The 27,500-nt window shown below is 39.3% G+C and overlaps 1 protein-coding gene across 1 annotated transcript; it reads left to right on the top strand.

Moving 5' to 3' along the window:
* The first annotated feature begins 171 nt into the window (after nt 1-171).
* olfml2a (olfactomedin-like 2A) lies at nt 172-23,309 on the top strand. Its single transcript, XM_046870824.1, has 8 exons — nt 172-495; nt 16,174-16,437; nt 17,530-17,637; nt 17,887-18,063; nt 18,736-19,003; nt 20,576-20,890; nt 21,212-21,403; nt 21,796-23,309. Exons 1-8 carry the CDS (start codon nt 430-432, stop codon nt 22,398-22,400), a joined length of 1,995 nt encoding a protein of 664 aa, XP_046726780.1. The 5' UTR covers nt 172-429; the 3' UTR covers nt 22,401-23,309.
* The last annotated feature ends 4,191 nt before the right edge of the window (nt 23,310-27,500 follow it).

The raw sequence follows: 27,500 nt of genomic DNA, 5'->3' as shown, positions 1-27,500 counted from the left end.
TTCATTTATTTGTATTGTTGCTGAAAAAAAAAACCAAATATATTTATATTTTATATAAAAATTGCTACAATATTTCAATTAGATTGGTGTCGGGTCTGTTGTGGCCACGCCCCTCTGTGTATCCGATTGGTCGAAAGTGTAATGACTGACGTCTCTTTTCTAAAACCTGGTGTGCGTGTGAGCGCGCGCGCGCCGAGACATGGAGCGGTGAAGTAGCGCGCGACGGAGTATCTGATCCTGCAGGTGCTCGCGCTTTGCGCTGCGTCCCACTGAACAACCTAAACAACCTCATCATCATCATCATCATCAACAACCTCAACAACAACAACAACCTCATCTACAGCATCATCACATTCTGCAGTGGGATCTTTTTTTCCCCTTTTTTAATTGCATTTTTCTATGTAAATAAACACAAGAAGGAGAAACACGATGCGGATTCTCACGTGCGTCGTCTCGGCGCTCGTCCTGATCGCGCACGTGAGCGCTCTGAATCAGGTAAGGCATCCTGATCGCTGCGCGTAAATATTGGCACCCTTTATTTGCGTTCGCGCGCACGGAGTGACGCTCACAGCAATGAGAAATATAATAAATATGGCGTGCAGAACTATTGGGATATCAGATCCTTCTTTTCCGGTGTTGTTTAACGAGATATTTCCTCCCATGCACCGATTTCCAAACTCGTTTACATGCTTGACTTTCTTTCTATCAGTCCATAAACTGAAGATGTGCAGGAGGTGAACGAGTAAAAAAAATAGAGAGAACCACAACTCTGATTCCGGGGATGTTTCCAAAGATCTGTGTGTAACGGCGTTTTCTCTCTCATACGCGCCCTTCTACATTCTTATTACTCTTATTTATTTACTTAGAAAATAACACATATTAGAGAGAAGCAGAAACAAAAAAATAGATTACTTTTGATCTGTCTGTCTGTCTGTCTGTCTGTCTGTCTGTTTACAGACGCAATTGAGAGTGATTGAGACATGCAAGCTTTGAATCTTGAATGGAATCCAAAAGAGAGAGACAGACAGACAAAACATGTGAGTGAGACAGCATGAGATGAGAGACAGAAAATCAGACAGTGACTGAGAGACAGCAAAATAAAGAGTGTGAGAGAGAGAGAGAGAGAGAGAGAGAGAGAGAGAGAGAGAGAGAGACAAAGAGTGGAGATGAGAGGAGACAGACAGAGAGAGCAGGTGTGTGTGTGTGTGTTAGAGAGAGACAGAAATAAAGAGTTGGATGAGAGAGAGAGAGAGAGAGAGAGAGAGAGAGAGAGAGAGAGAAAACAGACAGACAAATAGTGTGGAGGGATATATGAGAGAGAGAGAGACAGACAGACAGACAGACAGACAGACACAGATAGACAGACAGACAGACAGACACAGACAGACAGACAGACAGACACAGATAGACAGACAGACAGACATAAAGATTGGTGTATGAAGAGGAAAGAGAGAGACAAGACAGATGGACATAAAGGGTGGGTATAAAAGAAGCTGAGTGGAGTATGAGAGGGAAAGCGGGACAGAGAGAGAGAGAGAGAGAGAGAGAGAGGATGATTAAACACAAACTGACAGTGGTGTCATTAAAGTTCCCTCCTTGCTTCATTTCCTCCTGCTCTGTTTCTCCTGTTTCTCCTGCTCTGTTTCTCCTGCTCTGTTTCTCCTGTTTCTCCTGCTCTGTTTCTCCTGCTCTGTTTCTCCTGCTTTGTTTCTCCTGTTTCTCCTGTTCTGTTTCTCCTGTTTCTCCTGCTCTGTTTCTCCTGTTTCTCCTGCTCTGTTTCTCCTGCTCTGTTTCTCCTGTTCTGTTTCTCCTGTTTCTCCTGCTCTGTTTCTCCTGCTCTGTTTCTCCTGTTTCTCCTGTTCAGTTTCTCCTGTTTCTCCTGCTCTGTTTCTCCTGCTCTGTTTCTCCTGTTTCTCCTGCTCTGTTTCTCCTGCTCTGTTTCTCCTGCTCTGTTTCTCCTGTTTCTCCTGTTCGGTTTCTCCTGTTTCTCCTGCTCTGTTTCTCCTGCTCTGTTTCTCCTGCTCTGTTTCTCCTGCTCTGTTGCACCTCGTCCTGTATCTCAGGTGATTTAGAGGAGGACCTTTCCCAGTCCACCTGGCTCAGTGCCACACCCTGACCCAAACCCAGATCCTCCGGGTCATTAACTCACCCCTGCGGTGCCGTCTGAACCACGATGGATAATTTCTTTGGTACTTGGAGTGACTGGAGAGAATGTGGACTATTTGAATTGGCAGGAATCTTCACACACGCTCAGGGATCACGTTGCACTTTCAGCCTGGTTATGAAGCGTTTTTTTTATGAAGCTCATTAAGGGAGGAAACGAGCCCAGGTTTCGAAATGAAGCTCCGTAGAGAATTGGAGAGGTTTAAAGCCTCTCTGTAGAGGCGTGGACCTCAGCTTCATCTCAGGAGATCAGACGTATCTCGCTGATGAAGAATGCACAGAGCACTGAATTATTCATGCGTTAAAGCACAATTTATTCATTTGGAAGGACTTAAAAAAGAGGCAGAATTCAGTCCAAGTGCGGAGATATGTGCATGGGGGGGATCACGCTGAGATTCAAACCCATGACCTTCTGAGTGACACCTGCCCAGAGGAACACGTCAAATAACGATAAATAAAGTAGGACTGGCAATCGCTTAAAATATTTAATCGCGATGAATCGCAAGATTATCATGAGTTAACTTACAATGAATGAAATAAAAAGAAAGAAAGAAAGAAAGAAAGAAAGAAAGAAAGAAAGAAAGAAAGAATGGTTGACTGGAAGATAGACTGTGAATGAGAGAGAGAGACTGATAGAGAGTCAGAGCGAAAGAAAGAAAGAAAGAAAGAAAGAAAGAAAGAAAGAAAGAAAGAAAGACATGTTAGGAGACAGACAGAGGGTCATTGAATTAAATAGAGAGACTGATAGAGAGAGACAGCGAAAGAAAGAACACCGATTGACTGAAAGACAGACAGAGTGAATGAGGGAGATAGAGACTGATAGAGACAGAAAAAGAAAGAAAGATTAGAACATAGAAATAAGATGGATAGAGAGACTGATAGAGAGAGACAGATTAGGAGATCGACAGAGAGACAGTGAATTAGGGAGAGAGAGAGAAAAAGAGAGAAAGACAGGCTGTCTGAAAGACAGAGTGACAGTGAGGGAGGGGGAGAGAGACTGATAAAGAATGAGAGACATTAAAAGAAAAAAAAAGACAGTGAAAGAGAGACTGATGAAAAAGAAAGACAGACAGGTTGAGAGACAGAAAGAGCAGGTGCACTGATGAGGACATGGTTGAATAAACCTGAACTACAGACACATTTCCACACGTCCTCATCACTCCATTCGCACTTCTGCAAAAATCAGGCAGAGAATTACTTTTGATCCTGAATCTGAGAACTCCATATGGTCAAAATCTGTCAAACATCTGTAACCAACACTTACATCTGGCACATCTGTATCCAAACCACAAAATATGCCAAGCACTTCGGCAACATTAGCTACCTTTTACATGCTACGTTAATATAAAATCTACTTTAGCATCAAATTGGTAAACATCGGACCCAAATTTGGATGGCTACATGCTAGTGCAGGTTTTGCTAACATCTTAATGTAGCTCGTGTTTCATTGCGGTTGAAAAAATTCCCTTTAAAATTAGCGCATGCTAAAATGTACTGTATAATCGCCTTGTTTTTGCTCAAATAAAAATTAACCTAGCAAGGCAAACGCGTGATGTCGTTCTATACCATTTTAGTTTGTTTACTTGCTAAAAATACAGGCTAATGATCCTTTTGATCTGAGATCCTTCCACAAGCTTTGACTAAAAACATAAAAATAAAGCGAAACGACATTTAGCAAAGCGGAACTACTTTAGAAATTAGATAAACGTCATGAGAGCGTCAACTTTTACCTCAGGTGTGTTGATAAATTCGCAAGAAAACGCTCAATGAGACTAAAATGACACCCTAAATGCGCTTAGCATTAACTGGTTACACTCAATTAGCAAAAAGCTTTGCAGAGGGAACTTAGTAGAGATCGTTTACTCTTTTCCACTGCCTTTATTCCCATTTTTTCTTGCTTTCTTTCATCACCTTATCAGCTGAAAAACGATCTTTAAGACTACAGTCGTTAGCCACTGTAGTGCGTTGCTTGTAAACGTTTACTTTAATCCGTTTTATCGTGTTTTTGAGCTCCTTGTGAAAGAAGGTTATCTAAATGAGGGAATCCAAACCTAGTTCTCTACTTGTTTTCTCAGAATCCTGTGGAAACAAATGCAAGACCTTGAACTCGGGGAAACAAAAACTGTTTGAGAATGTCAAAACAACGTTGGTGTAACGTTTCTTTCCTCGTGTACTGAATGAGACGAGGGTTTAGTTGATATAAATGTAGAACTAATGGTGTTGAGACAGATGTCTTCGAGCTAATACACTTTGTGGAAGTGTGATGAGATTGGGTGTGTGTGTGTGTGTGTGTGTGTGTGTGTGTGTGTGTGGGCACCAAGCCCAGGACTGTAATAGGAGAAGATGGAGTGAATCCATTGGGGTTAAAAACAATGTAGTTGTGCTTACACAGCTGTGGCTCTTTGGAGTGCCACTGCCTCTCCCACACCAACACACCCTGCCCTCTCTCATACTGAGAAACACACACACACACACACACACACACACACACACACACACACTGACTCTGTGTAGGAGTCAGGCTGCCCTTTAACCCTCATTCCATCCGATAGTCACGCTCTCTGTGCTTTAAGTAATTGCCTGACCGCTGCTTTGTGATTACGAATCCCTCCGTATAGATTTGAGGAACCTGATCGCTTCGCTACGATCTCCCAACAACAATAAAGGCCAAAGGGCTCACAAGTGTGTGTTTAGCAAAAATGCGGAAAAAAAATACCCCGTCTCCAGGCTGGTCTCTCCTGCCGTGTTTCCACACAGATGATTTATTTTTATTCATTAGTTACCACATCTGAGACCCACAGCACAGTTCAGTGGGGAAAAACCCTTTTCTGAAGGTAGAAGTCACTAATAATGTAAAGTTTATTATCATAACATAACAGTCAATTCAATAAGTGTTTCTTGATTTGATTGTATAATTTATTGTTGTATTTCATTATGGAATTTTATATGTATATTTGCAGTGGTGGACGAAGTACCATGTAGTTAAATTAAAGTAGATTCACTCCATAAAATGTGACTGCAATAAAAGTAAAAGCGTTTCCTTAAAACTTTTACTTGATTAAAAGTTCAAAAATTTTGGGCTGTCAAATGTACTTAAGTATCCAAACTACTGTGATTTATTATAACTATAATGTTCCTGTTATCATTTTTATCACAAGACTCTTCACTTAATCACCTCAGTTTATGTGAAAAGACTCGAATGTGACTCTCAGCACACTGATCTATTAATAGAATGATATTAATGACTCAAACACTGATTGATTTCTATTACAATGATCATGAACCCAAAACCTTCTTTTCTACTACTTCAATAAAAACGTGTAAACGAGGTCACGTGTGTGGTGACGAGTTCGAGTCTGAAGTTTCTTCATTATTTATTCCTCTCTAAATGTTCTGATGTAATGATGTTGAACTGATGCTGAACTGTATGTTGGTGATCAGTAGATTCACAAAGCGCCAATCAGAACACGTGTAAAACAGAGCGTGCGCTCGATCCTGATTGGTGACTCGCTGCGTGTTTCACCAGTTACGTTTTTATCCTCATTAATAAAAAGAAACGACTGATTTTGCAAAATGCAGTTGAGTAAAATATTTGACTTTTATTGTTATTTTGGTTTATACCACCACAGCTGGAGTTTTAGAAGATGGTTGTTATTGATCAATAGAAAAATAAAAAACATCAATCTGGCGAATTTATCCAAATGTTTATGGGATGAGTCTCCAGTGTCATTTAGGTGACATCTTCAGGAGCTAGGGATTCATGCCTTAATGTCTCGGAGCAGTATATATTTTTTTGTCTTCGAGAGACACTTAGAGGAACACTGACCAATCATGAGCTTGTGTATGAGGAAGACGACAGTCAGCGCTTTCCACTGATTGTGTCTATTAACCTTAAAACATTGAAAACGGTATCAGGAATAGAAATGATGAAGGGAAGGGTGCAGTACTGAGGACTTTAGTTTTTTTCTGGAAATCCAGGGTGCTGGAGCTCAGAAACTGCTTTGGGTTCTTGGCTCTAGTTTGTTTCGATCTGCTTCAGGGTTGCATTGTTTCATCACCACAACAACTCAAGTTTAGTGATTATAATTACTGTTAATAAAAGGTGTGTGTATTGAGAAAAATTTAATCCAAGCATTGGGCCAATTTCAACAGATTGAAAAGGAGCTTCAAAATAAACAGCTAATAAAAAAAATGTGTGCAAATAAAATAAATGGTTTGGTACTAAATGTTTGCGAAATCTGAGGTAAAAATTGCTTGTAACTGCAGTGAGAAAGTCAGGAATAATGCTAGAGTGATATGACCTACTTCATCATTAAGATGGAGTATAAAAGCCTAATCATAATGATATGAGGATGAGTTACTGCAGGATCGTCACTAGATTCTCTCTTCCCTAAGACATAAACATAAACATGTGTGAACCTCAGTGTCCAGCAACTTCAGTGACCGTAGCATTCAGACCGCTGAAGGACTTGTATATCGGTTAAAAAAATTCCCAACCAAACCTCAGAATGTGCACAAACGCTAACATGGACACTTTTTAACGCGTGTGGTGACCCTTGAACGCTACATGAGAAGGAAACGTGTATTCTATGTGGCAGACTTGAGACAGTGGCTGAATTCTGTCAGCTCCTGACAAACTTCCAGTGGTATTTTAGCTTGTGGACTGCTGGACAAGCTAATGCTTACTGCATGATCATTGCAGCTGTTCCTCCAGACTTGTATTTATCTCTGATTATCTGTGTAAATCTGTTAGCACTCGTCACATGTAGCTGCATACATAAATCCACATGCTTAGCTGGGATTAACAGGGATGCTAACTTTGATTTTATTTCATATTAATAGAAGGGATCGTGTGAATGACTTAGCTTGTAGTCACCCCAAAGTGCAATGTTCCATTTATTAATTTTTTGGCTGAAAGTGCACAATAGTATACAAAGTATGATAATATATGACTGAAAAGCTATGAATAGCCTATTGGCTAAATTCTGGTTAGCAAAAAGGAGGAAAAAAATAACACTAACAGCTAACAGAGGCTAACCGATTTTTCTTTCCTTTACTAAGAAGTAGTAAAGTATAAATGTAATATATATCAGCAAACAGATTTAAGTATTATTTTAGCTAGCTATCAAATAAGTAAATTTCTAAATGCGTACTGATCGGCTAAGAATCTATTAGTATACGCTAAAAGACGGGGATGCGAAAAAAGTTAGCTTTTTTTGTGTTGCTTTTTATTGTTTTATATTATAATAATTTTTTATACACTTTGTTGAACTTTTTTTTTTCCCCTTTATTTTTCGGTTAACATGTTGGCTGAATGTATTTTTTTTTTATATATTTCTTTTTTTTTATCTTATTTAAATACTTTTTATTATAGAATATAAAGCATTTTATATTCTATATTCTACACTGTTTTTACACACACAATGCTTCTTTAAAAAAAAAAGTTTTTGTTTTTTTGATGTAGGTTTCCAAATAGATGGGATTTTAGCTTTGTACATTTAATTAGCATTTGTTGATGATTTCTTTCATTTCCAAGACATGAATTAGCACACAAATTAGCGAGCTAGCTAACTCGCCAACAAATCACCATACATCAATTAAAACTATAGAAATTACACATTTGTCAGATACACTTTCTGTTTACTGCATAATATGTCTATTGAATATTTTACAGTTTCATCAGAAAATATTTTTTTAAATCTCCTTCGTGAGCTTGGCTAATTAACAATAACTATATTTTAGAATTATAGGAATCATAAACCTGTTCATGGACAAATCATGTTCAGAGACAATTTAGTTGAATGAAATCGAAACCAAAAATGTCTCATATCTATTTCCTAATTTGGCTACTATTTTACTCAGAGATTGAAGAGACTGTGAAACTAGCTTGCTAAGTGATGGGCTAATTATGGTTAGCATAAAGACTGCATTGGTTAGCATTAGTACACATTATCATGTTTATCAGTGTGACAGATTATTATTTTTGGCCTGTGGTCTGCCACAGAGGTTTCGAGTCGTTGGATGTCGGGTGAATTCTGACCTTCAGAAGTTTCTAATGTTCCTCTGGGCTCATTTTATACTTCGGTTCTGTTTCATGTCAGAGTTGTGGTTCTCCGAGAGCATTAAAGGTGTGTCTCAGGGCTTCTGGAGAAAGAGAATAGTTTATATTCACAGGCTCCACTGTATCCACAACCAGAGCCAAAGGGAGAGATAAACAAAAATGTTATACAGATGATAATAATAAACAGTAGCAAGGAATTGCTGCTTCTCTGATGGGTTAAAGAGACAAAAAGCCAATTTCCTTGTTATAAATCATTTGAAGAATTCCCTGTATTGATTCAATTAAGTAAATCTGGTGCATAAAATTCCATAACAGGATTATGGTGTGAGCTGGGTCAGGTTTTAATCTTCTTTTGATGCCTTGACAAAGCAAACATTCTGTTCTACTGTTCAATCTTATTATTATTCATATTCTTCTTTGTCTTATGATGATGATTATTATCATTATTCATTATTACTTCTACTCCTTCTAGAGGTTTCAACCCCCAAAACTTGACCTCTAGTTTTCAAGCTACAGAAAGAAAGAAAGAAAGAAAGAAAGAAAGAAAGAAAGAAAGAAAGAAAGAAAGAAAGAAAGAAAGAAAGAAATATAGAAAGAAATATAGAAAGAAAGAAAGGTACTTGTCACATGAACTTTACAGCAGGGTGAAATTCTTTCTTTGCATATCCCACTGATGTTTGGAAGCTGGGGTCAGCCATGTTACAGCACCCTTGGAGCACAGAGGATTAAGGGGCTTGCTGAAGGCCCCAAAAGTGTCAGCTTGGCGATACCGGGGTTTGAACCCCAGACCTACCCTACTATCTCTCCTAATGCGCCAAGCTCATGTGCCAAACACACCACGAAGTGTGCTCTTGATTTTCGAACTTATCAGAATCACAGTTCTTCTATAACAGAAGATGAAATTAGTTCTCAATGTTTATTTCTAATAACTCCTAAAACTTTACAGCTAAATTATTATTAATTTATAATTATTATTATTTGTAGTCGTCCTGAGTTTGGCGTTATCGGACATCGCCCTTTTATTGGTGGACTTAAGCAGAGCGTCATAGTTGTGCTACTGCAGAAAATCTGAGAATATGTATATCGACTATCTCAGCCATGACTGGTATTCAAATGCATATATGTGTAATAAACCTAAAGTAGAGGTCACCCTCAAATGTAGATGTCTTTTTACTAAACTGAATGTAAAGTCTCCAATTTTTTCTTCTTCTTCTTCTTTATTTTATATCAGTTTTTTCTCCCTAAACACTTTTTACACCAGCTACTGGTGTGCTTCTTTGAGAAAAAAAAAAAAAAAACGCTGTCACAGACATTTCATTTAAATTTTTTATCGTCTCCAAATACCATATCTCTTTTCTGATCCAAGCATCTGCTCACTCCAGCTCATCTGTGAGAGCGCAGACTGAGACGCATAAACACCATCAGCAGGAATGTAGCGGTGTACAACTAAAATCAACAAGTCCTCACTAAACTAGTCTGGAGATCATTCACACTTCTGGGCTAATGATAGTGTGTGTGTGTGTGTGTGTGTGTGTGTGTGTGTGTGTGTGTGTGTGTGTGTGTTAAAATCGTGAATACTTTTAATACATTCTTTAACCTGCTTTGGCATTTCTACTGATCTACTGAACACATAATACATTACTGCTAAATTCAAACCCCCAAAAACAACACAGTGGATTCACGTTTATTATTATATTTAGAAAATAACAGTTTTTACGCCGGTCGTATCATTTTATTTTGTTGTATTTATCCGCCACACATTGAAGGCTGGTCCGTGAAAATATTGTCTGTGGCGCAAAAAAGTTTGGGGACCACTGTCCTAGATTACATTTGAAACCTGAAAACGTGTCATCTGTAAAGTCTGAGATTTACATTTTATTAACGCCAAAGGCACAACACAATACACCCTAACTATTTTACCAGCTGTGTTTCCAGTTAAAGTGTGGATCATGAACTGAATATCAGACGGGTTCAAACTGTTGATGGTAGAAAGTTAAATAGAAACTGTTTAATAGGTCAATTTCTCCAGAGGTGAGACGAGGGGACGAGGTTTTGCCGTTTTGAACTCACAAACCAATTTCCACCAGTGAGAAACTGTAATTTTTACCATTTGGGTTGGCAGGCACATTTGTCTCCTCGCGTCCCTGTGTGGTCAGCTCTGAAGGTATTTTGGTGATGGTGTGAATGACAGGTGATCAAGCGTGAGCTGTCACTGTACACGCAGTGGCTGTCTTCATGTCGAAGCCCTGAAGATGAGCAGGATCTAATAAACTAATCAGTGGTGTGAGAACCACACGAGCAGTTAATGCTACCACCCTGAAGCTGATTATTTTCCTATAATAGCACTACCCTGAAGTGTTTTATTCTACTTATGCATCCAAAGCAATTTTTATAAACTACAATAGAAAACGATCTATTGAATATCACACTATTTATCCATTTATAGTTACATTTGCTGTCATGGAACGTCTTCGAAACAGACTATAAGTTATAAAACTCTGACACTGGAGAAGCCTTTCATAGGTGGGAAATCGGGAGAATTAACAATTGCACGTGTTTTGTACTCCGTTTAATGTGCAGCATCTAAAGAACGAATCCCCCTGCACACACTGTTACTATAGAAACAATAACGGACCAGAAAACGGACTTTAATATCACACTTCTGACCAATCAGATTCCAGAATTGAGCAGCAGTAAATTCAATAGGACGAAGACCACGTCTTAAAGATGCAGAGATTTATTTAGAAAAGAGAGGAAAAAACCCCCCACAAGAACTTCATCTCTGAGTTTTTGTTTATAGTCTTGTTGTGGGTCTATCAGAAATGTCATCAGGAATCCAAGCACATGACCGAAACGTCTCGAGTGAACAAACAGAGACGTTGTTGAATGTCAGTGGACTCTAATGTGTGAATGTTAGAGCTCTTTCACCTAATTATCATGTTTTAAAAAAAAGCGATAATGGCCCTATTGTGCAGCTTGAAAAGAGAATATTGTGGCTTTGCTGGAAAGCACTGAGTCTCGTTTATGTCTCTGCCCTTCTCATGTAGCGACTTCACACTGCAGCACTCACGCCGTGTTAATCTCTTCCTGTTCCGACGGCTTTTCTAACACAATTAGGGCTAGAGGCGGATATTTGAGTGTGTGATTAACACAAAATCCACTATGGTGTGTGTGTGTGTGTGTGTGTGTGTGTGTGTGAGAGTAAGGCTTTTAATCCTGACTAATGAGTTTCCTGTCTCCACCTCAGTTTACTGTATATCATTTAGTTCTGACTGCATGATGGAGGCGGTGTTTCAGTCTTTAGCGACTGCAGGCTCCAAAATTTCACTCGATCGTGTCACAATTTTCAATTTGCATACTGTTTGAGTTGTCGTGATAATTTGCATATCAATAGATTTTACAGGAGGAACAAGGATTTTCTGAAGACACTTATAACAAAGTTATCAGAATTAGAGTGGAAAAGATCAGTGCTTCAACAGAATAGAATAGAATAGAATAGAATAGAATAGAATAGAATAGAATAGAATAGCGTTTTATTATAGTAGAATAAAACAGAGGTATGCATAATAAATTAGAATACATTAGTGTTTTATTAGAACTGAATACATTTGAATAGAGTAGAATAGAGTAATGATTACAGAGTGAAATAGAATAGAGTTTTGTTATAATTAATTAGAGTAGAGGTAATTATAATTAGAGTAGAATACAGCAGTGCAAGAATAGAATAGAATAGAATAGAATAGGTGTTCTAATACAGTAGAAATAAAGTATTATTTTATCAGAGTAGAATAGAATAGTGTTTAATTATTGTAGAATAGAAGTGAGCATAATAAATTAGAATTCGAATACAGTGGTGTTTTATTAGAATAGAATAGAATTGAATTGAATTGAATAGAAAGGTGTTTTCTTATAGTAGAATATAATCGAGTTTAATTATAGTACAATTACTATAATATAATCAGAGTAATTACACCAGTTCAGTAGAATAGAATAGAATAGAATAGAATAGAATTGTGTTTTATTAGTGTACAATAAAGGACACGTATAGATTAGATGTTTATCAGGTATCAAAATATATTTATCTTCTGACAAATATATAATGCTTCATTTTAAGTAGAATATGATAGAATAGAGTGCCATTAGAAGTATAATAGAGTTCAGAGGTTACCATAATGGATTAAAGTTGTATTAGTGTAGAATATGTAGCGTTATTGAAATGTGGTTTTAATGGAATAGGGTCGAGTAAAATAAAACCTTTCAGCAGAATATATTAGAGTAAAATAGAATTGAGAGTGTAGAATAGAATAGTATTTATTAGAATAGAAAAGAGTTTATTCACGATGGAACACGTGTTTAGATCTGTCATGTTTTATTAGATAGAAAGTGTAGAATAGAGTTGTATAGATCAGAATAGAGAACAATAAGAATAAAGATATTCAGAGCCTTGTAGATTTTTATCAGAACGGAGTGCAGATTTATCAGAGTAGAAACGAATAGATTTAATTGAATAGAGTTTGAGTAGAATAGAGTTTCATTAGAAAGAAAAAAAAGATTATAATTTGTTCTTCCATTCAAAATAACTACATATTTATGAAGTTCAGTTGTTTTTTTGAAGATGTGAGAAGATATTTCTGTGAAAATCACGTAGAAAAGAGTTTAAGAAGAAGAATTCAGACGGCAGATGAGTGACACGATGTTGGGAACAAGAGAAAGCCCTGGTAGTCTAAGATGGCCACCACAATGATGTTAAGAGTCAAACAGCAAATGCCAAATATCAAACAAACAATTGGTGCTCTGAATTCTTCTTATCACACACACACACACACACACACACATACGGACAACAACGTGGCACTTGAGAGCGAGATCAGATGAACGGATGTCTTGAAGCACTTCGGCGCAGACAGCAGGAGCTTACAGTGAAGAATCTTGGGCTGTAACCAGTTCCACATGTGGCCCAGATTGGGTTTGTATAGAGATCTGTAAATCTCAGGAGGAAAGATGACAACCGTAAGCCCTCTGAACCGAAGCACCAGAGATCCTGACCGAGAAACCAAACACAGCCACAAAAATCTGATCAACTGATAACCACACAGATGGAGAGCCAGCTGAAGGTCCACCATATCTCAAGCTTTAAAGAAAATCAGTGCAGCATTCATGGCAGTCCCTGTGAAGGAGGTGTGGCCTCTTTATCTGTGGCTCCTAACGAAGGAGGTCTGGCCTCTTTCTGTCGTTCCTAATGAAGGAGGTGTGGCCTTTTTTTCTGTCATGCCTAATGAAGGAGGTGTGGCCTCTTTATCTGTCGCTCTCAACGAAGGAGGTGTGACCTTTGTATCTGTCGATTCTTAATGAAGGAGGTGTGGCCTCTTTATCTGTCGCTCTCAACGAAGGAGGTGTGGCCTTTTTATCTGTCGCTCTTAACGAAGGAGGTGTGGCCTCTTTATCTGTCTATGTTATTAGACTCAATTAATATAGGTGTGACCTCTGTCTACGTCAAGCTCTGGGAATGAGGTGTGATTTGTCTACGCATCAGACTAAAAAAAGAGGTGTGGCCTCTATATGTCAGTCCTAAAAGGTTCAGTTCAAATAAATTAGATGTCACTCTTAATAAAAGAGGCGTGGCCTATGTACCTGTGAGTTTCAGGAGGTGTGGCCTTTGTTTCTATAGGTTCTTCTATATATAGGTTTCTATAGTTGATGCTTCTGTACCTGCCAGTCCAAATAAAGGAGGTGTGGCCTCTGTATCTTTTACGAAAAACACATTCCGACTGTTGATGAGCCAAATAATTAAATGTCATCGTCTTGTTTTCAAACAATCTAAACTTTAAAACAAAGTGCACTTGTGGAACTTTCCACGTCATAAGCCTTTACAGCCGCTTAGTTTAGACCACGGCGGCTTTCAGGAGCTTCATGGTAACGTGTGGCTTTGATGTGCATGTGGATCGTATCATACAGACTTCAACATACCATACAGGATACACGTCCCAAACTCCCGTTCACCTGCCAGTGTATTAACCTTCATCCCTGTCCAATCAAGGCTTAACGGCATAGCGAATGTGCATGCGTGCAAACGTAGGTATATGGAGATGTACCGAGATGTACAAAATGATTGGATCCGTATCGGTGAAAATGCAGATTCCATCAAGTCTCATCACGATGATGGATTTATGGACATCTCGAGTTCCTGCAAAGACAAGTTCAAAGCCAGTGCCATGATAAAAGCCCAAGATTATGGTCATGGACTTTATATAATGTCTAGCATATGGATAGAAGAGAGAGAGCGAGAGAGAGAGCAAATATTTACAGGATCTTCTTCAACTGCTCTTCATACCCCATCATTCTTCTCCTAAGCGATTGGATTCATTAAGACTGGATTTGCAGGCAGGAGTCTTGGCATGGCTGAAGCTGTGGTAAAACACTGCTGTGGTAAAAGCTAAAGGGAGAGTTTTTTGAAAAGAACACACAGTCATGTTTAGTTTTTTGTTTTTTTTTGTAAAGATGTTGCAAGGCCCTGCTCTAAGATCTCTGCTGGCTTCCAAAAAGCCTTAGGGTTCACAGCTGGAGGTCGTGTCATTGGCAGGATGGCATGAGGGGTTATCCGACCTCCTGTTTGTTTTTCAAGTGTGAGAGGAGTTTTTCCAAAAGAAGGCAGAACATCAGTGTGGGAATTCGTGAAACATCTTAATAAGAACGAAGATTTCTCATCCAGATCTCAGAAGGTCAATGTGTAACATTCTTAAAATAACCTTCCTGGTTTGTTTCACAGTATTATTAGAACGTTGTTAACACAATTCTTACTGCTGTTTCCATAGCTCTGAAATATTTAGTTTAAATCCGTCAGAACTGCGAGATCTTTAAAACGTTGCCAAAAAGTTATTTTTAGAACGTTCTCTAAGAAGATCTAAGATGGCTGTGCATTCACCTTCTAACAATGTTCTAATAACTGTAATATTACAGCAATCTGATATCACTACTATTTCTTTTATTACTTGATAGTTGTATAGAAGTTTTGCTAAGCATTTAGCAAGAACCGGGAAATTTCATCTGTAATGTTAAAAAACATCCAAAATCAGCAGTAGCAAAAATAAAAAAAATAAACGTGAAAACATTTCATAAAATCCTCGTGTTACAGATTCCTCCTTCACGCCATGTGCTAGTGTTTGTTTTGCTTTCTGATTTGGATTTCTTCCCATCGCTCATTCCGTCATTGGTTTGTTAACCGAGTGTGTGCACCTGCTCTGTGTTTGCTCGCTGATTAGTTTGCTTGTGTTTACACTGCTGTGTTTTTGTTTTGCTGCGAAGTCGTGTGGCATTTGTGTCTCGCTTTTATTTTGGGTCCGAGAAATTAGTTTTCCGTATCCCATCTTCCCGTTTTGTTTTTGTTTATCTATGCACTCATAAATCTTACTTGTACACTGCATTGTTGTAGAAACGTTTTTCAAACGTATGAAAAAACATCATGAATTCAGCACGTTCCAAAAGTGTTTCCTCTGATTTATATGAATTAAATGCCCAGAAATTTAACCTCACTATAAGATTAAGGATGTAGGAAGTGGAAGCTCAGTGGATGAGATGTTGGGCTTCTTATTCAGAAGGTCATGGGTTCAAATACCCTCCACTGTTCTGGGAAGATGTTCCACTAGATTCTGTGGAAATCTGTGTGAGATTCTAGTAAAGTCAGGTATTGGTGGAGGTAAAAGTTGAGGAGGTTCCTGGGGTGCAGTCAGCTTTCACATCCATTCATGTTAAATAGCTTCAGAGCTCTATAGTGGGAGATCTTCCACTCCAACCCGAGTAAAGCAGATCTTTATGAAGCTGGCTTTGTGCACAGGGGTATTGCTGATCATGCTGGATCAGGTTTTGTGTCTCCTAGTTGAAGTGAAGGGAAAATTTCATGCTTCCGAAACAAGAATGTTTCCAAAGTCACAGTGGTGTTATTCTGCGTTCAGGTATTCGGGGACTTGGAGCCCGTAAGGATGACGACTGAGGGCTCGGATTGTCGCTGTAAGTGTGTGATGCGTCCGCTGAGCATCGAGGCGTGCGCGAGGCTTCGGGACGGGACCCTGAAAGTGGACGATTTTTACGCTGTGGAGACGGTGAGTTCAGGATCGGACTGTAAATGCTCGTGCACGGCTCCGCCCTCGTCTCTGAACCCCTGCGAAAACGAGTGGAGGACGGAGAAACTAAAGCAACAATCGCCCGAGCTGCTCAAGGTACACACACACACACACACACACACACAATACAAAAATCACTGTGGCATACATGATTCACTTGAGCTCCATGTGTGTTGGTCTAAAGCTCACACTGCATTTTTTCGGGTGTCAAATTTTTTAATTTAACACACACACACACACACACACACACTTAAACCAAATAATAATAATAGTATAATAATGCTAAATTATTTACAACCAAACCTAAAGACGCCCTATCTTTTTTAATTACACATATATTTCCACCTAAAATAATAATAAAAAAGAATTAAATACTTTTTAAAAGAAATCAAATAAACCTAAATTCGCCTTAACAAATATAGAATTGAAAATGTATGATTTATTTACAGCTAAAATAATAATTTACAAAATGTAATATAAAAAAAAAGATTACAAGTAAGAATTAATGAACATAAAAATGTTTAATTACATATAAAAAATATTTAATTACATATAAATTATTAAATTAAATAATTAAACCGTACAAAAAAAAATGTACGTTTTTTTTACAAATACTAGAAATAGTAATATAATGCATAAATAATAAATGTTCTTACACACTGCCCTTCTGCAGGTTATTTTTTCATTATTTATATTTGTTTGTTTGCAATGTTTCACGCATTAGCCTGAGTGTTTTGACGATAGACCTGCTACTTCGCATATTGTGCCGACGTTATAACCTCTACCTAGAAATTGCTTTTGTTTGTCATTCGCGCAGGAAGTTTTATTCTTAATAATATATAAATGACAGAAAAAAGGAAGAAATTTCTCCTTTTCACTCCATGTCCCTTGTCTGCATGCGAACAGAAGTCAGTGTGCCTCTGATAAAATGAAAACATGTCCAAGTTTTGACAAAAGTCGAGTTCCTGGAGAGACGCATCAGGTTCGAGTTACAGACGTCTCGCTTCACGTTTCCTTCGTGTCCTCCTGCTGTGTTCTCTGATAAAAATCAGGATGTTTTTTAGAATGAAATTTTACAAAAACGGCAGCTGGAGTTGTAAAAGGATGTCTGACTAATGATAACAGCCTGTGTGTGTGTGTGTGTGTGTGTGTGTGTGTGTGTGTGTGTGTGTGTGTGTGTGTGTGTAGCTGCACACCATGGTGGACTTGCTGGAAGGGACGCTGTACAGTATGGATCTGATGAAGGTTCATGCGTACATGAATAAAGTGGTGGCTCACATGAACACACTGGAGGAGGTGAGAACATCAGTAATGATGTAATGTAATCTATCTATTCATCTGTACAAACAAATAAATAAAAGAATGAACAGATTAATCGAATGAATAGATATTACATTATGAAATAGAGGAGTAAATAAGTGAATGAATGATTTATAGAGGGAATGGAGCGATGTAGATGAATAATGTGTGGTCAGATTGCTGGGTGAGTGGAGATGAAATATCGTGATATAAACCTGACAGCATTTCGATCTTTATTCGCCGCAGACGATAAAAACGAACCTGAGTCGAGAGAACGACTTCGTCCGAGACAGTGTAGTGAATCTGTCCAATCAGCTGAAGAAGTACGAGAACTACTCAGACATCATGGTGAGCATTAAGAAGGAAATCTCCAGTTTGGGAGTCCAGCTGCTGAAGAAAGACGCAACAGACAACAAAGAACAAGTGAGACACATACACACAAACACACACACACACACACTCACACAAAATGCTACTTTGATCTTGCTGTAAAGTTTATATGGTCATGTGACCATAAACAGCTATAGAATAGTTATGAATTATTATTAAACAGAAGGTAATTAGTTATTAATGAGTTATTAATATTAATATTTTATGATAAGTATATGAAAAGCTATATGCATTAATTGATGCATCTATTCTATCTATCTATCTATCTGTCTGTCTGTCTGTCTGTCTGTCTGTCTGTCTGTCTGTTTGTTTGTCTGTCTGTCTGTCTCTCTGTCTGTCTGAACATGCAAGGATAGAATAAGTGCAAGAAATTAAGAACATATGTGTTAATTAACGAGTAAACGAGTGAAATGATGAACTGATTAAAAGAAAAAAATGAATGAACAAAGCAATAAATAAACTCAACAATTTAACAACACACGAACAAACGGAACATAAGTAAGTCAAGGATTTAATGAAATAAGTAAATAAATGATTGAATGGATGGTTTCATGAATGAGTGAATGAGAGTTAGCTTGTTTTGCTAATCTGCTAATCGAACAGTCAGTTTTCGGGTTGATTGTAGATCGTCATCGTTACTCACATTTGTTTGCTAGTTTTTTATTCCCATCTCTGTGACTCATTAACGACTACGTATGATTGCAGGCCACCGATAGCAAGAAGGGCAAAGAGGCAGTAAAACCTTCCAACAAAAAGCCTCCGGTGGTTAAACCTCCTCCGAAGCCAAAAGAGAAACCCGTCAAACCCAAAAAGGAGCCTCCACCGCCCAAGATGCCCAAACCTGCCAAACCGGAGCCGACCCCAAAGAGCAAAGTGGCGGGACACCAGCCGGGGGTCATCAGGGGCATCACCTACTACAAAGCCACCAGGACTGATGGTTCTGAGACGGACAGCGCAGCCAAAGCAGACAGAGGTTTGTTTTCCAAATGAATCAGTCATTCTGTGACGAGTTCATGCTGTTTAAAGAAGCGACGCCAAGTCGTTCATTGTTACAGAACATTAACTAAACGAATGCCATCACTCAGCTTGCTTTCATTATAAGGATGTTAGCTTTGGAGCTGTTTTACTGTTTTGGCTGATCGGCTTCAAGACACCTCCGGGTGCCAGGAAGTCATGCCCACCTCACCTCCCGGTGGGACACGCCCTTCACAAAGTTTTACTAGGAGCTGAAATCTGCTATAGGCGACCTGTATCTCTAAATTACCCTCCATAAAGAGAATCCCTCTGCTCTTGTATTTTCTCCGTAATTGTGAACAGCAGAACAGCTCCGAGGCTAAAGAAACGATTCAGAAGCAAATGCTTATTAGCAACAGCTAGCAAAAGCAATAATTCTAATACAGTTCTGCACTATAACAATCCCAAGTCGAAGCCACACCTGTATGGATGTCATTTCAGGGTTGTTCAATCTTCTTATGTTCCACCGGATTTTGTGGAGATTCATTCAGCCACAAGGGTGTTAGTAAAGTCAGGTGCTGATGTAGGTGAGGTGAGGAGGCCTGGATAACAGGAAATCTTCCACTACAAACAATGAAGAGGAGATCTTCATGGAGCTGGCGTTGTGCACAGGGGCATCATCATGCTGAAACAGGTTTGGGTTTCCACATGTGGCTGGAAAAGTCAGATGCCCTGATATGTGCCCTGTTGTGTATAAAACGGTTTCAGTTTTTATTAATGAACTATGAATACGTTCAAATAAAATGAGCTGCTGAAGGCTAAAGATGGCTGCTGAACGATGAAGGATTTTTTAAGAGAGTTCATTTTTTTCTACTCATTTGCCTGATTCTCATATTTGACCCGAGTTTCTTATATTCGCTAAACACAACAAAAGCCCCGCCTACTTTATCCCCAACATTCCGTGTCTTTGAAATGCAGATCGTCACCGCAAAAGCGAAACTTAATCGCATGCGAAAGCAAAGCTGTTATTATTGCTATATACCCCAAAAAGGAATGATATTAAATTCTCATGCCATGAACGTTATAAATCTCCTGAGGAACTTCAAACATCTCATGGTCTTCGCTATGAGATGTTTGAGATCCTCTCTTTCTTTTTTCCTTGTTTGTCCTGCGCTGTTGGAGACGTGTTGTAGTTGGATTCTTTGACTGAATGCGCAATTATTTTTTACTGTATTTATATCTCGCTGTGTCCCGAGCTGGCTTATGGTTAATATTCCAGACGAAGCCCCCCCTCGGTGCAGGAAGAGTGGGCTCAGATTAGTCTCTCTCTCTCTCGCTCTCTATCTCTCTCTCTTCCCCAGACATTGTCTTCATGGAGATGTGTTTTGCATGGCGTGACATGAGACAGATTCGGTTGAAAAACGCAAACACTGCAGGGATAGACTCGGTTACAGTGCAGGAAGTTACTACGAGCGCAACATCTCATAAATAATAAATATCGCTTTTGAAGTAAAATCTCCGATACTTAGGGGGTGAAAGAATTGCTGAAATCTCATTCGGTCGTAATTCTTTCTCCTTCCTTTTTTCTCAGAAAAAGAAAACACGGCCAAAACCAACACCGTCCACCAAATCGAGGAAAAAGGAGGTTCCGAGCTCGTCTTGGAGGCTGTCGAGTTCACCACTCCTGCTTTGCCAAAAACAACAAGAGCGACGACGCAGACGACGACGACAACAACAACAACAACAACCGTTGTGCCAACAACATCTGCATCACTAATAGAAACAACCACCAGCATAGAGGAGCTTCTCACCACCGACTCCAACGAGTCGGACCTCAGGACGGAGAAGCTCACTATCACCATCACGCCTTTGCCAAAGAGTTTAAAACCCGGATCTAACAAAACAGGTACATGAGGGTTTTATCCTGGTTTTCCGGTTTCCTTCAACCTCCCAAAAACATCTCAGTAGATAGATGTTTTCAAAATTCCGAAGTTCCTAGGTCTGAGGAAATCGGCTACAATAAAATTAACCGTGTAACACAAATTCCTATAATAGTAAAAGGATGAAAATCCTGAATATGTTTGGTTTTATGTTTGCCTCTACCAGGTGGTTATAGAAAAAACAGGCAATCACAAGCCTTTGTTAGTTCATGTACAGAAAATTGTGTAGCTAGTGCTTTCCATTACTTTTCCCTCACAGGTGTGTATGTGTGTGTTGCTCTTTGCAGTAAACGTTAAACCTTTGGAGTGCGAGGGCACCATAGCATCGGTGGAGATGCCGGAAAAGCACCACAGCTACGGGCGTAACGAGGGCGCCTGGATGAAGGACCCGGTCGCCAAGGACAACAAGATCTACGTGACCAACTACTACTACGGCAACAACCTGGTGGAGTTTCGCAACCTGGACAATTTCAAGCAAGGTGGTAACCGCCCTCAAAGGGGATTATGGGAAGCAACCTAGAGGCCGAATGTAATGCGTAACATGATGCTACCACAACCGTGCTTCATAGTCACCGTAGTGATAGTGTTCTAGTGTTCAGGGTCCAATTTTGCCACTTTTTGGCCATATGTGCAATAACACTCACCCCATCCAAAAAACATAACCTCTTCAAAAAACACTTTCAACCCATACATACTACAATTTTATGCACAATTTTACGTGTTGATTTGTTCTATATGAATATGTGAAGGGGGTAAAAAGGAATGCGAGGGGAGGGGGGAACAAATGCATAGCAGTACGTATAAACAAAATTGTGTTAAAATTTTAGAAGTTCTGTGTTATCAACCATGTCCAAAATGTATCTGACCCCAGGTCGTTGGAGTAACCTCTACAAGCTGCCTTATAACTGGATAGGAACGGGTCATGTGGTCTACAATGGCGCCTTCTACTACAACCGAGCTTTCACGAAGAACATCATCAAGTACGACCTGCGTTTGCGCTACGTGGCGGCGTGGACGCTCCTCCACGATGTGGTCTACGAGGACACTACGCCTTGGAAGTGGCGCGGCCATTCGGACATTGACTTCGCCGTTGACGAGAGCGGGCTCTGGGTGATCTACCCGGCGCTGGACTACGACTACTCGCAGCAGGAGGTCATCATCATTAGCAAGCTGGACCCCAGCGACCTGTCCACCAAGAAGGAGACGACGTGGAGGACGGGTCTGAAGCGCAGCACATATGGGAATTGCTTCGTGGTGTGCGGCGTGCTCTACGCCATCGACGTGTACAACCAAAGAGAGGGCGAGGTGGCGTACGCCTACGACACACACACCAACTCTGAGGCGGCACCGCGGCTCCCGTTCACCAACGAGTACGCCTTCGTCACCCAAGTGGACTACAATCCCAAAGAGAAGGTGCTGTACGCCTGGGACAACGGACACCAGCTCACTTATAATATTCACTTCGTGGGTCAGTGAGAGCAGCGAGGAAAACTATAAACATTTCATTCAGGAAATCTGACTTTTTTAAGAGAGAAACAAATATAAAGAAGATTATAATAAGGGAAACGAACTGGATGGACGTTCAATAAATGATGACTTGTTTCATTTGTGTAGCAGTTTTCCAGAAAATGTAAAAAATACAGGGTTGACACAAAAAATTATTTCCAGTAGAAAAAATTTTTTGAGACTCACCCCGAATATACAAATAGTTAAATAATTGCCAAAAAAACTAATTTCGTTTTGGAGTTTTGGAAGATTTGGAAACTGGGAATAAAAAATGTAATTAAAAAAACTTTTTTTTTTTCCGGAAAAATTTCCTCACATTACCCATACACATTATTTCAGGATTTAATTTTTGTTATAATAAAAAAAAATTAATGATACTACACAACATAATGTTTAACGTATTTAAATATATATATATATTATGTGAATAAATATTACTTTAATAACCCTATAAACCACCATGTAGAATGTTTATGGTACTTGTACTAAACAGGGCGTATGTGTGTAGGTAAATGACTCATTTACACAATTTTCATTCTGTAAAATACAAATGACGTTTGCACTGTAAATATTTCCAGAAAAACGTGAGCGACAGACGTGTTTGTTCGATGCGTAAGGTTTTTGATTCAGATTTTTTTTGTAGTAAACATTAGTTAAACTCCTGGATGAGTTTACGCTTTGTTTGATGTGATTAGATTTTTTTTTAAGACTCACGTGGAGGGTGATTCTCCATTACCACACTGCCTTCACAATGAGAAATATTCCTATAAAGATGCTTTGAGATCATTTAGATCATGGTCTGATTTTTATTACTCTGCAAAACTTATGGACAAAAGTTTGTGGACACGTTGAGCGTTAGTTTGTGGTTCTTTTTGAACATCCCATTCCTCATTTACTCTCCATTTCCTCTTATAATAAGCTCCACTTCTCTGGGAAGATGTTCCTCTAGATTTTGTGGAGATTTAAGTGAGGTTCATTCAGAGACAAGGACGTGAGTAAAGTCATGTATGATGTTTGGGAGGTGAGAAGGTCTGCGGTGCAGTCAGTTTTCACATCTTCCACTCCAACCCATGTAAAGCAGATCTTCATGGAGCTGTTCTGGCTTTGTGAACAAGGGCATGGTCATGCTGGAACATACTGGTTTTGGGTCTCCTAGTTTAAATGAAGGCACTATTTCATGCTCCAAAGATGTCCGATACAATTGCGTGCCTTCAACAGTTTGTAGAAGAACCACATATACTGTAGGTGGAAAAGTCAGGCGTCCCAATACTTTTGCTCATAAAGAGTATAATGATGAAAAACCTGTAACACAAACTTAGAGTTTGGCTTGTGGCTCATATTCACTTGCTTTAATAAAACCCAGAACATGTTGATGATCTACAAGGTTGATGAAACGTCTTTGAATATATTATAATCAAAATGCCTAAAATATCAATAATAAATAATCAAATTTCAATAATTAAAAACTAGCGACAATGGTCTTATGTAAATAGTCAAATAGCTGAAAAACATTGACTATCAAAATAAAAGCAGGGTTTTTTTATTTTAATTTAAGGAAAAGTGTGAGGATTTAGATGTGTGATTTGGTAAACAGTGCTTTGCTAACCTTGCTAGCTGCATTATAGCCTCGCTAGCTTCGTCATAGCCTCGCTAGCTGCGTCATAGCCTCGCTAGCTGCGTCATAGCTTTACTAGCTGCGTCATAGCCTCGCTAGCTGCGTCATAGCCTCGCTAGCTGCGTCATAGCCTCGCTAGCTGCGTCATAGCTTCGCTAGCTGCGTCATAGCCTCGCTAGCTGCGTCATAGCGTTAAAAATGGAGTTAGCGCTCCAATGCTAATATAAGGAAGTAAATCTCCGACCCCTGAGTTAGTTCACTCGGGACAGTAAGGATTTGTCCTGATTTGAGGCCCGAACTGTTTGTTTTGATCGTTCTGACAGCGACGCTATCGACTAATCTGACAGATTTATAACATGTATGTGACAAAAAAAAAGGCAAATAATGTCTGAAGGGAAGATTATACGATTTTGGAGTTTTGTCGAATGTCTTCTCCTTTTCTCGTTTCGATAGTTGGGTTTTTCCCTCATCTCCATTCCCACGTCCAGGAAAATGCGCATCTGATGATCGCCCTCTCTTCTCTTGAGGAATATTTGCCTACAAAGATTTTCCAACATGTCTGTGTAGGAGAAATGGGTGTGGCCAGTGTTTCTGATTGACAGCTGGCTTGGATTTTACAGCCAACAATCCAAGCAGACGATTAGCCGTTTCACCTCCGGATCATTAACCATTCACTTTTTGACCAAAAGTATTAGGACACCTGACTTTTGTTGTTCTTTCACAAACTATTCCAAACAAAGTCTCCCAGTTGTATAGGACGTATTGGGATACGGTTGCATAAACTTTTCCATTCACGTCAACTAAGAGACCCAAACATGAGTCTCATGGTCTGGTGTCCACAAATTTTTGGCTTTGGAAAGCTTGTGAGAAGTGCTCAGGATGATGGAGAAGCTCTGCCCCTTTATTCAAGTCAATGATGTAATGTGGATTTGGGGATTTTCCAAAATTCACATCAGAGACTAAATTTTTAACTTCTCCAGATCTTTATCTGGATCTCTTTATCTTCATGTCAGGCTTCATCGTCTTTGTCTCCTACGTTAATATCTGGTCTCGGGACAGTCCACAATCCCATTACGGACATAATTACTGAGAACCAGGAATGATTTCTCAACCTGGGCGTGGAGCGTTGTAAGAAATAACACCACGACTGTAAAACATGGAACGTGTAAACAAAATCGCTTCCAAACTTACATTTCGAATTTGAACTGGTTGCCAAGCATCTCTTTTATAAGCATGTATACGCTGTATTGGGACAACACAGCTTTTCCACACGCATGTGGTTCTTCTGAAACTGTTACCACAAACTTGGACAATTCTTTTGGACGTCTATGGAGCATGCAGGAGCGTGAAATCTTCCCTTCACTTGAACTAGGAGTCTCATACCTGTTCCAGCATGACAATACCCCTGTATACAAGGAAAGCTCCATAAAGATATGCTTCACATGGGTTGTGGAAGATCTCCTGCTAGAGAGCTCTGATGCTCACCTACATCAGTACCTGACTTTACTTACACCCTTGTGGCTTAATGAATCTCACACAAATCTACACAAAATCTAGTGGAACATCTTCCCAGAATAATGGAGCTCATTATAACATCGAATGGAAACTAAATGTTGAATGGGATTTTCAAAATCGATCATACGCTCAGGTGTCCACAAACTGGTGGAGTTAAAATGAGAATTATTAAGCTCAGACATGTCTGGAGCCGAGACTGTAAGGTAAAGTGTAACTGGTTCGAGGCCAAAGCCTTTGTTTGGATTTGTTTTGCTACTGATGCAATCGTTTAATGTGACAGATTTATAACAGATACGTGATTTGAATTGTGTGTATTTCACCTGTTTTTGTTTAATCGGGCAGCGTTTATTAGCGACTCGTGTTTAGTTACGTGCATGAATCCGATCCACCATTGATCGGAACAACGGGGGCTTTTGTGACCACACACACACACACACACACACACACACACACACACACACACACACACACACATGCTCAGTGTAAGATGCTATTGAAGGAAACACAATGTCCTCTTTGGAATGATGGATTGGGTCAGATGCCACCCGGTTCTGCTAAAAAGAATTGAAGGAATTCTCACTAAAGTCCCACTGAAGGAACGATTCATTCCTCTGGGTTTTTCCTGTCGAACGGATAACAAACGACTCCCCCGATGTTCGCTTGATTTATGGGGAAGACCTACTCGAAGGTCACACGTGGGCAAATATGTGTTACAGCGCCAGAGAACGCAAGAAAGGTCAAAAACTTGGACGCAATGATAGAACGCAAGTGTTAGACGCGTTATGTGTGAAAACTCTATATGCAGTGAAACGACATGAAAATGTACCTTTAGATTTGTGGCATTTGGTCGACGTCGTTCTCCAAAACAACTTAGAAGAAAGAAAAGTGTTTATAACTAATCACGTGTAACTTACAGCACAGTGAATTTCTTTCTTTATATTTCTCAGTGATTTAGGAAGTCGGGGTCATAGCGCAGGGTCAGCAATTATACAGCGCACAAGGGTTAAGGGCTTAGCTCAAGGGCCCCATTAATGGCAGCTTGGCGATACGGGGGCTTGAACCCACAAACTTCCTATAAATAACCCAGAGCCTTAAAGACTGAGCTACGACCCCTCATCTCATTTATACAACTGAGCAAGCTGAGGTATAAGGGCCTTGCCGAAGGGCCCAGGACCTGTGGCTTGGTGCAGCTGGGATTTGAACTCACAACCTTTCGATCAGAAGTCCAACTCCGTAGTCACGTAATCTTTCACTTTATAAAGGACTCTAATAGAATTTACACTGTAAGCAAATTAAATAAATTTGCTACGAAATTCGATTGAATTTATAAAAAGAAAAAAAAAAACAGAACTACAATATGGAGGTAACAAATACAACATTATTTTACATTCACATTCCAGAAACAATGTGACTTCTTTTTATTATTATTATTATTATTATTATTATTATTATTATTATTATTATCTAATAAAGAATTAGTCACGTTAATGAGACGGGAATTTTTTCCATTAACGTTTAATATAAATTCTCTAAATCAGCATGAGGTCACAAGGTCATGAGGTCACACGCTCGTTAATTAATTATTTAATTAATCAATGAAATCACAATATTTACTGCAAAATAAACATGTGACAAATGTTTGTGTACGGACAAATGTTTGTGGACACCGGAGAACACGATTGTTTAGTAAGACATCCCATTCCACACTGAGTCCCTGTTTTCTGTTAATAATAACATCCACTCTTCTGGGAAGATGTTCCACTAGATTTTGTGGAGATTTGTACAAGCCATAAGGATGATAGTAAAGTCAGGTACTAGGTGAGGTGAGGAGGCCTGGGGTGCAGTCAGGGTGAAAAATTCATCCCAAAGGTGTTCAATAGGGTTAAGAGCTCTATAGCAGGAGATCTTCCAGTCCAGGCCGTGCTACTGGTGTGCCTCCA

Source organism: Silurus meridionalis, chromosome 17 (assembly GCF_014805685.1).
Source record: "Silurus meridionalis isolate SWU-2019-XX chromosome 17, ASM1480568v1, whole genome shotgun sequence".
Classification (NCBI taxonomy): domain Eukaryota; kingdom Metazoa; phylum Chordata; class Actinopteri; order Siluriformes; family Siluridae; genus Silurus; species Silurus meridionalis.
Note: the sequence above shows the minus strand (reverse complement) of the source record. Positions and strands in the feature narration are given on the sequence as shown.